The 14,461-nt window shown below is 34.7% G+C and overlaps 1 protein-coding gene across 2 annotated transcripts in view; it reads left to right on the top strand.

Moving 5' to 3' along the window:
* NEMF (nuclear export mediator factor) overlaps positions 1-14,461 on the top strand; it is a 52,017-nt gene that overhangs the window by 29,688 nt on the left and 7,868 nt on the right. The window contains exons 17-26 of one of the 2 annotated variants that reach the window (XM_055537560.1): positions 1,548-1,651; positions 3,011-3,073; positions 6,535-6,647; positions 8,003-8,060; positions 8,522-8,580; positions 8,671-8,791; positions 10,333-10,609; positions 11,337-11,379; positions 11,528-11,577; positions 13,651-13,804. In XM_055537560.1, coding sequence (XP_055393535.1) covers positions 1,548-1,651; positions 3,011-3,073; positions 6,535-6,647; positions 8,003-8,060; positions 8,522-8,580; positions 8,671-8,791; positions 10,333-10,609; positions 11,337-11,379; positions 11,528-11,577; positions 13,651-13,804 — 1,042 coding nt within the window. Of the gene's footprint in view, positions 1-1,547; positions 1,652-3,010; positions 3,074-6,534; positions 6,648-8,002; positions 8,061-8,521; positions 8,581-8,670; positions 8,792-10,329; positions 10,610-11,336; positions 11,380-11,527; positions 11,578-13,650; positions 13,805-14,461 lie in introns of both variants that reach the window. The other variant, XM_055537559.1, reaches the window with a different exon arrangement.

The raw sequence follows: 14,461 nt of genomic DNA, 5'->3' as shown, positions 1-14,461 counted from the left end.
GTGTCCCATTCTATGTTCTTTTTTGTCTTCCTTGTTGCTTTCTTTTGATTAGTTGACTTTTTTTTTGGGCCTGTTAGTTATGTATTCCTTTGTTAGGATGATTACAAAATACATCCTTAATTTACCTTTCTCATTCTTTTTGTCCTTATTGGGTATATGTCATTTTACAGACCTTTTTATTGTCAGTAGGGAAGTGGTTAAATCCATAGTACATCCATTCAGCAATGAGGAAAATATATTTTTAAGTAAAAAGAGAAAAAAAGATGCAGAACAGTGTGTTGTGTCTAAAAAAAGAAAAGGATATAGTCTTAAATTTGAACCATGTATATGTATTACTTAATAAAAAATCATTTTAGAAAATAAGAATAGAATCCTTCTGCTGTTATATTTGATATAAGAGAGTTTCATTTAATGCCTGTGCTCAACCTGTCATTTTTTTTTTTTTTTTTTAATATTTATTTGGCTATGCCAAGTCCCTTAGTTGCAGCATGAGGGGTCTAGTTCCTTGACCAGGGATCGAACCCGGTCCCCCTGCATTGGGAGTACAAAGTCTTAGCCACTGGACCACCAGGGAAGTCTCCAATCTATCATATTTAGCCAGAAATTTTTAAATTGTAGATTAAATCATAAAAAGATTATCTTACTAGTCATAGGTAGCATAGAAATATTTATGTTCATCTAATTTTCTAAATATCATACAAATATACACTCTTCACTTTAAAAAAAATAAACAAACCTTGTTTTGTATAGGGGTGTATAGCCGGTTGACAGTGTTGTGGGAGTTTCAGGTGAATAGGGAAAGGGCTCAGCCATACATATGCATGTATCCGTTCTCCCCCAATCCCGCCTCCCATCCAGGCTGGCATGTAACATTGAGCTGAGTTCCATGTGCTACACAATAGATCTTTGTTGGTTATCCATTTTAAATATAACAGTTACACTCTTTTTATCAGTGGTGGTGTGTATTAACCATGAAAACCCAAGTTAATTTGCTTCTTCAGAAAAGTAATTTTATACTTCTGATGACAGTTTTTGCTTTTACGTATTTTAAGTGTAAAGAATGTCGTGTATGTAAACATTAAGTTGATTGATTGAGGACAAAGAATGTCATATATGTAAACATTGAGTTGATTGAGGACAGAATGGGAAAACAATTTTTCTTTCTTACCTGCAGTCCCAAAGAATATCCAGTGCCCCACTGAAAGAGAGCTAAACCTAGGGACCAGGTGACATTTTATGTTTTTTGTAATTCATTATTACAACTTCAATCTAAGACTGTCTATATGGGAAGGAGATAAAGAGAGAACTTTTTTTTAAACATAATATTAAATTGCTTTCTATTAAGACTGTCTTAAGAATATCCTAAGGCAATTTATTACAAGTTTTCAGTAAAATTCAGCTTGATATCTTAAAAGAAATTAAGCCATCAAGTTGTCTTAACCTACACGTAGGAGAGCCTTCTGGTTCATTTTGTTGATTAAAAGGATCTGAATTCAGGCAACTATGAAGGGGAAAAAATGTTAACTTTTTTCTTTAAAATTTGGTAGGTTTGAGAAATTCCTCTGGTTCATTAGCTCAGAGAACTATCTAATTATTGGTGGACGAGATCAGCAACAGAATGAAATAATTGTGAAAAGATACTTGACACCAGGTAAGTAAGATTAAAATTCCAAAGAATTTTCTCTTAAGTAATTGGATTGGTTATCTCAATATTAAGTGTAGATTTTCATCTTGTACTCCTTTGTTTGACAGATTTAATTGGTAGAGTTTCATGTTTTATGGTTGAATATGTGCTTTGATACTTCTCATTTTAAGTGAATATTCCTAAAGGATTAATGCTGAGCTAATCTGTAGTATTAGATGTCTGATTTTCTGCTACATTAACAAAATAGCTTTTAATTCTCCAAAGTGGCTGGACATCAAATTTTTTAAAGCTTAATTTTTAAATGCTGAAGTTTGTAAACATTTTACGCATTTAGAAACAGGGCTTCACCCCTGTGTTGTAAGGCCTCCCATTTGTTTTTGTTTGCTGATAACCATCCCTTCACTGTGGCTGAACCCTCAGTATGGGTATCAGAAATCAATAATCAATATCAGAGCTAATCTTATGTCCTTTGAGGATCCAGAGGCAGGAAAGAAAACAGGGTTCAGGTTACATGGTGCCCAGGGCTTGCTCTCTGTCTTCTCTAACTTTCTTCATTGTGAGCTGAGCCTTTCATGGAACTGTATGGGCTTTGCTCTTCTTTGAGTTTCAAATCTCAGATGAACTATCCATGGCAAACAGTGGCTGCTCATTTTTTCTGTTAGAAACCAGGCACTTTACTTTTCCCTAGTTGACCATCATCCATGCATTCATCTATTTCCTCATTTATTTATTTGTCATCACACATTTCAGAATAAAACCAGAAGTCCTTATTGTGGCTTACAAGGTTCCTGGCTTCTTCTCTAGTCTCATTTCTTACTTATCTTCAGTCTGGCTTCATGATTGTTTGTCACATTTGTCAACCATCTGTGGTCCTCAGGACCTTTGTTTGCATTTGCTAGGATGACTCATTCATCACCAGGTGTCTCTCACCAATCAGCAGGCTAGCCTGGGCTCGCTTATATGGTAACTCAGCAAATTTCTGAGAGGAAAAAGAGGAAGCATACAAGGCCTGTCTAGGCCTAGACTGGGAACTGGCATTTGGTCATGTCTGCCACATTCTCTTCGTCAAGGGGTAGACCCATATTTGAGTGACAGGGAAGTGGACTCCACCTCTTGATGCAGCTTCAGGCTCATAGAGCAGAGAGGTGTGGATAGAGGGAGGGAGAAGAACTATGACCATTTTATCTGTCTTATTAGCATGGCTTTCCTCTGAGGAGGCCTATGAGAAATCCTCCCACGGTGGGAGACGGTCTTTTCTTTATTTATTTTCTTATACTTTTTGGGTTTTGAACCCTTTAAACAATAAATAAACAATTTCAACTTAAACAGAAATAAGACTTACAGTAGTATTTATTTGTTTTAAAGGGGACATTTATGTCCATGCTGACCTTCATGGAGCAACTAGCTGTGTAATTAAGAATCCAACAGGTAATGTAATTCATTCTGTTATTCAGAACTTTAATTCTTTTGTTTAAACTACTTTTAATATAAGAGAAAAAACACTAATAGAGATAAGGGACACTTTATAATGATGTTTTAGTCCATCAGTAAGATATAGAGTAGAAATAAAACTTTCAGAAAGACTGTAGAGAAAATCAATAAAACCAAAGTTCTTTGAAAAGATCAATAAAATTGATAAACCTTTAACTATACTAACTAAAAAAATAAGATTCAAATTCCTAAAATCTATAGGACTTTTAAAGAAGACTGAACATCAATCCTTCATAAACTCTTCCAAAAGACAGAAGAGGCAGGAACTTTCTAACTCATTCTATGGGACTAGTATTACCCTAAAAAACCAGACAAAGACGTCACAGTGAAGGAAACCACTGACCAATATCATTTATGAATAGAGACACAAAAATCCTCAACAGACTATTAGGAAATTGAATCTAGCAGTATATTATAAGGATTATACATATGATAAAGTGGGATTTATTCCCAGGAATGCAAGGTTAATTTAACATATGAAAATTAATCAGTGTAATACAGTATATTAGTAGAATAGATGACAAAAACCACATGATAATCTCAACTAATGCAAAAAAGCCTTAAAGCCTTTGGTGGTAATCTAGTACTCATTTGTGATAAAAATACTCAACAAACTAAGAATAGATGGACATGTCCTCAAGTTGGTAAATAACATCTATAAAAAATCCACAGCTAAAAATCATGCTTAATTGGGAAAGACTGAGAGCTTTTCCCCCAAGATCAGGAGTAAGATGAGCACATCTGTTCTTGCCACGCTTCTACTCAACATCGTATGGAGGCTCTGAGTAGGCCATTAGGCAGTGAAAAGTTTAAAATATCCAAATTGGTAAGGAATAGATAAAAGAGTCTGTTTGCAAATGGCATAATCTTATATATTTAAAACCTTAAGGAATCCACCAAAAGTTATTAGTTAACAAGTTCAGCAGTATCTAGGATATAAGGTCAATATATAAAATGTCAGTTATGTTTTTATATACTAGTAATGAGCAATATTAAGAGGAAATTAATAAAACATCCACTTATAACAGCATTGAAGAAGAATAAAATATTTAGTAACAAACTTACCGAAAAGTAAGACATATACGCCAAACTACAAAACATCATTGAAAGAAATTAAGGAAGATCTAAATAAATGGGAAGATTTCCAATGTTTATAAATTGGAAGTCTTAATATTGTTCTCATGGCAGTATTTCCCACACTAATCAACAAATGTGGTGCCGTCTCTCTCACCACTGCCTGTTTGTGCAGAGATAGACAAAATTCATCCTAAAATTCATGTGGAAATGCAGAGAAACCAGATTAGCCAAATCATTCTTGAAAATGGAGAACAAAATTGGAGTCCTCACAATTCCTCAAAACCTCCTACAAAACAGCTATCAGTGTGGTATCAAGACAGTGTGGTATTGGTATGAGAATGAACTGATAGATTAATAAAGAGAATGGAGATTCCTTGTTTACGGTCAGTTGATTTTTAGCAAGGGTGCCAAGGCCATTCAGTAAGGATAGAATAATCTTTTCAGCAAATAGGGCTGGGGCAATGTGCCAAAGAATGAAGTTAGAAATAGGAACTTCTTACCACTTATAAAAATGAACTCAAATACATCATAGACCTAAATTTAAGAGCTAAAACTCTAAGACTGTTAGAAAAAAATGAGGTGTAAATCTTCATAATGTTGGCTCTGTAAGTCATTGGCTTTGGTGTCATTTTAGACACCAAAAGCATAAGCACCCAAAGAAAAAAACGTAAATTAGAGTTATGCAAAAACAAACTTAAATTCAAAGGACTCGATCAAGAAAATTAAAAGACACTCCACAGAAATGGGAGAAAATATTTGCAAATCATTTATCTGATAAAGGACCAATATCCAAAAAACTCGAGAACTGTTTTGACTCAACAGTAGAAAGGCAATTTTAAAATGAACAGTTTTTAAAATGTCAAATAGATGTTTCTCTAAAGATATACAAGTAGCCCACAAGCACATGATAAGATGCTCAGCATCATTCATCCATTAAGGAAATGCAAATCAAAACCACGGTGAAATGCCACTTAACACCCACAAGAAGAGTTGAAAAACACAGTGGAAATTCCTAGCGGTCCAGTTATTAGAACTCCAAGCTGTCGTGCTGAGGGCTTGGGTTCGGTCACTGGTTAGGGAAGAAAATTCCACAAGCCACATAGGGTGGGGAAAAATCCAAATAAAAAAGCCAAAAACAGTAATGAGTTGGTGAGGTTGTGGAGAGACTGGACTCTTTATACACTGCTGGTGGGAATGGACAATGATCTAGCTGCAATAGGAAATAGTTTGATAGTTTCTGAAAAAGTTAAACATAGAATTTACCATGTGACCCACTCCTAGATATATACCCAAGATAGTTAAAAATGTGTCCAAACTTGTTTGCAAATATTTATGATAGCCAAGAAATGGAAATACCCTGTATCTCTGTTGTTATTGTTGTTTAGTCACTAAGTTGTGTCCCATTCATTGTGACCCCATAGCCCACCAGGCTCCTCTGTCCGTGGGATTTCCCAAGCAAGAATATTGGAGTGGGTTGCCATTTCCTTCTCCAGGAGATTTTCCAATACAGGGATCAGATCTGAGTCTTCTGCATTGGCAAGTGGTTTCTTGACCACTGAGCAACCAGGGAATCTCCAACCTGTATCTCTGTCAATTGATTAATAGATACAATGTGGTATATCCATAAAATACAATATTAGTCTTAAAAGGAAATGAAGTATTGACAAATGCTCTAACATGAACGAACTTTGAAAACAAGTGAAAGAAGCCAGGTATATATGATTCCATTTATATGAAATTCCAAAATAGGAAAATCCATAGAGACAGAAAGTAGATTAGTGATTGCCAGTGGCTGGTAAAAATGAAAAGTGACTGTTAATAGATACAGAATTTCTTTTGCAGATGATGAAAATGTTCTGGAATTAATGATTGTATAGCTTTATGAATATATCAAAACTCAGAATTGTATACTTTAAAAGTGAATTTTATAGTATGTGAATATATCCCAGTTTTAAAATATTTGAATTCCTAGGGATCTGTTAATATGCTCTTGATTTTTACTTTTTAGGCAATATAGTAATTCTGGCAGTCTTTAACCTTTAAATAGGTTTTTCTAAATTATCCTTTCTAGAATGAGGTTAGAATTACTGATAAAAGTGAAAGGATATTTTCTGAACTTATTTACTTAGACCATTTAAAAACCTGCTGTATAAATACATTTTTAAAATAAAAATAGTAGCTTCATACACTACTGAAGTTAAAGTGTGATATTGTTATTTAAATACAAGAGAAATTAACCTGTCATCCTGTATATGGTTTTCATGTCTTGCTCTAGAGAGTCCATACTTTGGTACTGATACATTGTAGTGTCATTATTACAGGAGAACCGATTCCCCCTCGGACCTTGACTGAAGCTGGCACAATGGCTCTTTGCTACAGTGCTGCTTGGGACGCTCGAGTTATCACTAGTGCTTGGTGGGTGTACCATCATCAGGTAATAAGGGCTGTGGTCCTGTTTCTTAATTTAGTGAGAAGGGTAACTGTTCCAAATTTTGAGGGTATGGAATTGAACAAGGCAGACAAAGTACCTTGTGATAGAGTTGACATTTTGATATTGAAGAATAATATATAGTGGCAGGTAACAAAGTGTTTTTAAAGCATAGTAAGGGGATAGAGAGTGATACAGGGTACCATTTTGAATATAGTGTCAGGGAAAGCCTTTCTGGAAGGATAAGATTTGAGCAAAGACTTAGAGTGATCCATGCAGTTATATGGGATAGACTGTTCCAGTTATGACTGGCACACTGACCTAAAAGGTCTTTCACCTGTTCACCTTTGTTGAAATTTTCTGAATTCTCTTTGGCTTTTCCGGTAAAGTGGATTATCAGTGGTGGTGGTGGTGGGTTTTTTTTTTTATTATACCCTTGGTTTTAGTAATTGCCATTTTTTTGTGGTTAATGCTATTTTCTTGATGGTACTTCATTCCATATATGATTTCACATTGCTTTTCAAAGTCTTAAAGTTATACAGCAAGATTAAAAAAGTTCAATACTATTATCCTCCCTTAGATTTAGTTTCATTTTATATTTGTTTATATTTGTTTTCTGTTGTGCTGTAATACTGTGTTCTTAGGAAATTAATATCACTTCTGGGGTTATTTTTTATGCCTTGTTGCAGTGTAATAAAAATGGTTTTGATTCTTTTATGAATAGGTTTTTTTAGTGTGCTTAAATTTACTCCCTTGCATACCTATTACTAGTAAAGATACTCTCAGATTTGGGTGTTTCACAGATGTGTAAAATTTTTTTAAATTGTGGAATTATATTGCTCACTTCCTATTTTGCCAAGTTAGAATATATTTTTAAAAATAAGCTATTATCCTTATTTACTAAAATGAAAGGTTATTTCATTAACCACCCCACCCCCCCAAATAAATAAGATGAAAGATTATTTCTTCCTCCCCCACCCAGGCCAGGAAAAATATCTCAGAAAAGGATTTAATGTAATAAATAGAGTTAATATAGTTTTATACCTTTATGTTAAGCTTTTTAAACTATCCTTATTTTTCTTGTTTTATCTCACATGAGAGGCAATGTGGGTCAGTTGTGGCTCTGGTCCACGGCATTTGAAAATGATTGATGTAGTATATCCTTGGTTATTTCTTCTGTTACTGACAAAGTTACACCTATCTTTGAAGAGATATTTATCCTTTCAGTGTTAAGAATTTTTGCTAAATTATAAACTTTTCAGGACATACTGCTGTTTACTTTAATATGGCTTTACTTTCTCAGGTGAAAATCTTAGAAATGTGTTTAAGACAAGAGTATAATGTATCATTGTGTTTCTCAGGTATCTAAAACAGCACCAACTGGGGAGTATTTGACCACAGGAAGCTTCATGATAAGAGGTAATGACTTGTCAGTGGATTGTGGAGACAGGTTTGAAGACCATCTGCTAACATTCTCAGAACAGAAACTATTCTGATTTCATATATGAAGTATGTTATTAAATAAGATTTTACTGTGGTTTGGCAAATTTAGCATTTGACATGCTCATGCCATATATATTTTTTATTAATGACAGTGTTCTTTCACATAGTTTACGTTTATAAGGGTAAGAAAGTAAATAGTGTGACCTTTTTCTAAAAATAGATTATTCAGGATCTGACTAACCCAGAAGATGAGAGCAAGCATTCATAATTTTTCTTTCTTAATTCTTATTCCTATACATAATGCCAAAGTCTGTTAATGGAAAATGTTGCTTGATGACAGCAAAAAAAAAAAAAAACAGATTTGACTACTATGTCAGATATCTTAAAATCATAAAATGCAGAAAATGGAATTTTAAAAATGTACACTATCTTTGCAGGAAAAAAGAATTTCCTTCCTCCTTCACATCTAATGATGGGGTTTAGCTTCCTATTTAAGGTATTCTTCAGCTTCTTCTTTTTTTTTTTTCCCCCTGATTTTCACTAGTCTTACCTAAAGTTCCACCAATGAAAAGAACTGTTTCTGTAGGTAGATGAGTCTTGTGTTTGGAGACATCGGGGTGAACGAAAAGTCAGAGTGCAGGATGAAGACATGGAGACACTGGCAAGTTGTACAAGTGAACTCATATCAGAAGAAATGGAACAGCTAGGTAGTATACAGATTTTAATAAAGTAGCTTATAATGTTTTCCATTGTCTAGTTTTGCTTGTGAATTTTTAGAAGATCATTTCTTTGGGGATAATTAAAATTTCAAAAATACCCAACTTGTTATCAACTTTATTGAATTTTCATTTTTTGAAATGTTCAGTATACTTACTCCAGTGAATTATAAGTGTTTAATTGAATCCATAACCAATACTTGAATGTATGTTTATATTATAAAACTTCAATATTTAATGCATGCATGTATGGTAGGTCGCTTCAGTTGTGTCCAACTCTTTGCAGCCCTGTAAACTGTAGCCTGCCATGATCTCCTGTCCATGGGATTCTCCAGGCAGGAATACTGGAGTGGGTTGCTGTGCTCCCAGAGGATCTTCCCAACCCAGGGTTTGAACCCGGGTCTCTTAGGTCTCCTGCATTGACAGGAGAGTTCTTCACCACTAGTGCCACCTGGGAAACCCAGTATTAATGAGTAATACAAAAATGTGTTCATTAGAGATAGACTCAGGTGTATATAAATTAGTATTTACTTTTGGATTTAGAATTTGGAAGCAATACAAAGATGAGTTATTATACATGCAGTTTCTTATGAGAATTTACCTTGATTTAATAATATATTTGCTTCAAGTAGAGAGCAGCTATGGTTGCTGGAATAAATTAACCTGCCTACCTAAAGGAACTAGGGAATATATGCCCTTGAAGTTATTTTTACATATTCTGCAGTCATTGCTTCTTAAGAATAAAATCTCATTGTTTCACTTAACAACTACTGTTGTACATGATTCTGTTTTATTGAATTTTCACCATGTTCCTGACATGAATACTTTATTTACATTATTTTTTATTGAATTCTCACAACCATCCTTGGTTGGTGGCATCTCATTTTTATAGGTGAGGTAACTGGAGAAGATGCGGGAAACACGAGTTTGATCCTTGGTTCAGGAAGATCCCCTGGAGGAGGGCATGGCAACCCACTCCAGTATTCTTGTCTGGAGAATCTATGGACAGAGGAGCCTGGTGGGCCTCAGTCCATAGGGTTGCAGAGAATTGGACGTGACTGAAGCAACTGAGCACGCACACACGCACAACTGAACCATATTATTACCACTAGATGGTGTTCCTTTTGCAAAAGTGTGAACACTTTCTGTGTGCCAGTTACATAACTTGTTTTATTTCATTTCAGTTCTCATGTGCAAATTATGATAAAATTGGCAGAATTTCTATACCTGCTTCTATTTTTCTTGTTTCGGAAATAACAAAGACAAGATACAGTTTTCATTGCAGAAATGATTGTAATGTCTAAGAAATTTATTGTGGTATAGGATCTTGGAGATCATTTATTCCAGTCAGTTCCTGATACCGAGTTTCCTTTTATCTAAGTCAGAGTAACCTTTGGGGATGATCCAGTATTTTTCTGGTGATGTTTTGGAGAACGAGGGAGTGAATAGAATATTTTTATGAAGTTTTCAAGGAAATCATCTAACTTGGTTGTGATGATAGCATTCTGACTTTCCTCATTGTAATTTAGCAGATGGGGGTGAAAGTAGCAGTGAAGAAGATAAAGACGAATTACATGAAACTCCTGTGGAAGTGGAGCTCGTGACTCAGGTTGACCAAGAGGATGTTACTATTCAGAGTGGTGGCAATGAACTAAATGAACTAATTCAGGAAGAAAGCTCTGAAGATGAAGGGGAATCTGAGGGGGTGGTAAAAGATCAGGAACCTGTTGGTGAAATGAAGGATGAAGGAGAAGAGACATTAAATTATCCTGATACTTCCATTGACTTGTCCCACCTTCAGTCCCAAAGGTAATTTCAAAGCCATAATTTTCAGTCTTATTTTGTAAGCTGGGAGTGATGACCTTATAAAAATAATGCTAAGATTGACTTCAGTGCTTTTACCCTCCATTGTCCTACAATCTTACTGTCCACCATTTGATAAGGGGGTAGAACTCTCTCAAAATCTCAGGACCCAGGGTAGAAAAATACAGTAAATATGAAAGTTGCCAAACTAGATGAAAATAGAAACAAGTTAATGTTTATAAATTCTAATAATAAAAAGGCAATTACACTTTTTTTTAAAAGGGTGTCTTAGTCTTTAATGTCTCACAGATCACTAGGTAAACACCATAGCTATAAAAAGTTTATTATTTGAGTAGTTAGGAAAGGCTTAGAAGTCAGACCAGTATTGAGTCTTAAAGTGGGTCCTTGGGCAAGTGACTGAGTCTAAGCTTCAGTTTCGTTCTTCGTGAAAAGAGAATGGTACCACCTTTCATAGGGTTTTTGTGAAGGTTATATGCATGTAAAGCATCTCGCAGTGTCCAATACATGTCAGCTATTTAAGAATATAAAGTGAGACTAAGCAGGTTTTTTTTTAGGATTAGCAATTTGATTATACTTTTTCTAATTTTACCAAATTTGAAAATGTATAGCATTGCCAATAATTAATTAGGAGAGTGATATGGGAATGTTTGGGGACTTTGTAACTGAATGCCTGTAAAGACTTGTGGACTCCTCTTTCTGTTTGTTTCCGTAGGTCCCTTCAGAAATTGTCTACAAAAGAGGAATCTTCTAATATGGTAACATTTTTCTTCAAAGTGTTTTGAAGAACATCATGTCATTCTCAATAAATAATAATTTTCTACTTTTTAATTTTGGCTTTTGAAAAATTAACATTAGTGATGTTATTGTTTGTATTTGCTTGTGTTTTTCTTTTAATTTTAATAGAGTGACAGTAAATTGCAGAGCCGAAGGCATTTGTCAGCCAAGGAAAGAAGGTAAATATACTTGTGTTATTTAACTGAAAAGCATCTATTTTTTATAATTGACAGTTCGGTTATGACAGATCACTTGGCTGTTATAAAGATCTCATTAAAATTACCAAGATTTAGCATAAATTTTGTTTTGTTTTTTACATTCAGCTCTAACAGGTTTTTGTTTTTTAAGGGCCCAGTCTGCCACTGTAATCAGATAGGTCAAGTGACACAAAACAGACCTTTTATTACATAAATGTGTACGGTAATAATTGCAGTATATTAAATAGGCTGATTCTATGATACTATTGACAAAAGTGAAGAGGAATACAGGCATACCACATTTTATTGTGCTTTGCAGATTTTTAATTTTAACAAATTGAAGGTTTATGGTAACCCTGTATGGAGCAAATCTATTGCCATCATTTTCCAACATCATTTTTTTACTTCATGTCTCTGGATCATATTTTGAAAATTCTTGCAATGTTTAAGCTTTTTATTATTAATTGTTCAGGTGATCTGTGATCAGTGAACTTTGTTTCTATTGTAAAGCGATTATGAGCCACTGAAAGCTCAGGTGGTGGTATTTTTTTTTAGCAATAAAGTATTGATTAAGGTATATACAATTGCTTTTTAAAGACATAATGCTTTGCACACTTGATAGACTACAGGGTAGTATAAGCATAAATTTATATGCACTGGGAAACCAAAAAAGTCATGACTTGCTTTACTGCAATATTCACTTTATTGCAATGGTCTGGAACAGAAATTGTAATATTTCTGAGGCATGCCTGTACTGAAATTAGGCAATTTTTATGTAAGAGGAAGACTTGGGGGTTTTTTCCCCTTTTTTTTTTTCCCTTTAACATAATAGGGCTTAGAGGGCAAACAGAAAAAGATAAAGAGTGAAAGGGATAACTGGGACAACTACTGGAGGGTGAAAAGACTACAACCGGTAAAGCACTCCAGAAAGAGGCCCTAGATTGGAATGGATAATAAACCCTTTTGTTTGATCATCTTTATAAATTACAGAAAACTGAGTGCTGGTATTTATGAGTATGGTATTATGCTAGATACTATGGTAGTATACAAAGAGGGAAAATATAAAGTTTGTGCCTTCAAGAAGCTTTTGAGTCCTGGATCCAATAAATAGCCATAAGTCTGTAAATAGTGTTATCTGAAAGTGATACAGCATTTCAGGAATAAGAATTTTTTGTGCACTGAAGTGTTTTGGGAAATACCATCAGAAGTTTTTACCTTGAAGATAATAGTTGCATCTTAGATAATGCAAGTTAAGGTCAGAAACTTCAAGGAGAATAAGTATGATCAAAGACAGGGAGGTGATAGGTATTTGGAAGTAATGTTGAGAGTGCTTTGGGGAAATGGACAAGTAGATTGAGGCGGAAGGAACAAAATGTTCATGTTTGTGAATTGATGATAAAATTGGCAACGTGAAATTGAATCAAAAGTGGAGAACCTAGAATAACAAGCTAAGTGTTCTAGACTTACCTTAAAAGTGATGTGAGGAGGACTTTTGGAAGATTTTGAAGGGGAATGTGACATAGGTAAACAATAACGGAAAATTAATGTGAAAGTTCATGTAGAACAGATTATGGGGGAAATATGGAGGAAGTCTGGGTGGTAAGTGATAAGGACTTGGACTAGAGCAGAGGCATTGGGAATGTGATTGCACAGTAATAGGATTTTCCTTTCCTCTTTATTTTCTAAGATCCATTTATTCCACTGACAGACCCACAAATGTTTTACTGAATATTTAACATCTGCCAAGGACAAAGACTACAAATTCCTTTGCCTGGCCATCAAGGTGTTGAGGGACTGAATGTGGCTACTGAATCAGGATAAGTCAAGGATGACTGTGTTGAGCCTGGATTCCAGGAAGAATCATAAATGCATGAGAGGAAATTTTTTAGCTTTTCTAGTGTGATGACTTGCATTCCTTTTATACTGTAGCCTGGTGATGACAAGTTAAGCAGAAGGCACGATCTCATACACGTTCCCTTCCACGTGTCATTTTTTTAGGGTATTAAGAATTTGAAATTCTAAGATTAAGATATTTTCCATTTCATTTATATTTAGGGAAATGAAGAAAAAGAAGCTTCCAAATGACTCAGGGGATTTAGAAATGACAGAAGCAAAGGACAAAGAAAAAGAAAATGCTCTACACATTGAAACTCATCAGAATACAAGCAAAAATGTCCCGGTTGTTCAGCCAATGAAACGAGGACAAAAGGTAATATTTAGCACTATATGATTCACAAGTGAAGTTGTGAGGTTCCTTAAGGTTTAAGTGAAACAGAAGAATAATCTTGTGTGACTTCTTTTGAAAATTAGTTGAAAAGATAGTGTTAGGGAGCATAGAGATCACTTTCTGTTCTTTTAAGATCATCTATACAGAAACTCTCAAGTTATGTAGAAGAGGAGTAGGAGATTGATTTATTTGCCAGAGACGCTCAGCTAAAAACTGGCAGTGCTGATCTGATAATTTAACTTAGTCGTTTCTTTTTCAATTATTAATGCAATTTTGGTTACAGTTCTTACATATTTTATAAAGGTAGGAGATGAAGAAAGAGGAGGTAGTGGATATTGACTATACTTTAAAAAATGTAGCTGTGTAGAGATTGTGAACTGATGTATAGGTGTATCTTTAAGAAAATTAAAGTCCTTTGAAAAAAATTTTTTTTAATTTAGTTTTCTTCAGCTATGGAGTTTTTTATTTTTGGTTGTGCTGGGACTTCACTGCTGCTTGGGCTTTTCTCTAGTTGAGGAAGCAGGGGCTGCTCTCTAGTTGCAGTGCACAGACTTCTGATTTCAGTGGCTTCTCTTGTAGAGTGCAGGCTCCAGGCATGCAGGCTTCACAGGTTGTGGTGCATGGACTCAGTTCAATTCC

Source organism: Bubalus kerabau, chromosome 10, assembly GCF_029407905.1.
Source record: "Bubalus kerabau isolate K-KA32 ecotype Philippines breed swamp buffalo chromosome 10, PCC_UOA_SB_1v2, whole genome shotgun sequence".
In the NCBI taxonomy this organism is placed as follows: Eukaryota; Metazoa; Chordata; class Mammalia; order Artiodactyla; family Bovidae; genus Bubalus; species Bubalus kerabau.
This window is presented reverse-complemented; position numbering and strand designations above follow the sequence as displayed.